General features: G+C 35.0%; 1 protein-coding gene across 1 annotated transcript in view; it reads left to right on the forward strand.

The window, feature by feature from the left end:
• Positions 1-377, forward strand: part of LOC119593640 (titin-like) — a gene marked incomplete in the record, with an annotated part of 14,533 nt that overhangs the window by 3,670 nt on the left and 10,486 nt on the right. Inside the window, 1 exon segment of the mRNA XM_037942591.1 lies at positions 69-140. Within this exon segment, the coding sequence (XP_037798519.1) occupies positions 69-140 (72 nt within the window).

Below are 377 nucleotides of genomic sequence, written 5' to 3' on the forward strand. Positions count from 1 at the left end.
CTCTTTCGACATTCGAAATATATATTTTTCTGGAAATAGAAAAAAAAAGCTAATGTTGTTCGGTTTAGGTGGTGGAGACCCGTGTAGCGGCCCCAGACACTTATCGGAAAACCAGCGAGAACGTCTCGTGCGATAACAAGGTGAGTTACAACAAAAATAAACGTTGATAAAAACGTTTCAAGGAAGAGGGTGTTTATTTAGTGCATGTCAGGAATTACTAATTGGAAAATAGAGAAAAAGAAGAAAACCGAGGGAGAGATAAGTGATTTTTTTTTCTTGACGTTTTTTTTTATTTTGTTATTACTGTGTTTTATTAACTAACTTTATTTTGCATGCTGTCCCTCTGTTACTGCTCGGTTAAAATAAGAATCGATGTT

Source organism: Penaeus monodon, chromosome 32 (genome assembly GCF_015228065.2).
Source record: "Penaeus monodon isolate SGIC_2016 chromosome 32, NSTDA_Pmon_1, whole genome shotgun sequence".
NCBI lineage: Eukaryota > Metazoa > Arthropoda > Malacostraca > Decapoda > Penaeidae > Penaeus > Penaeus monodon.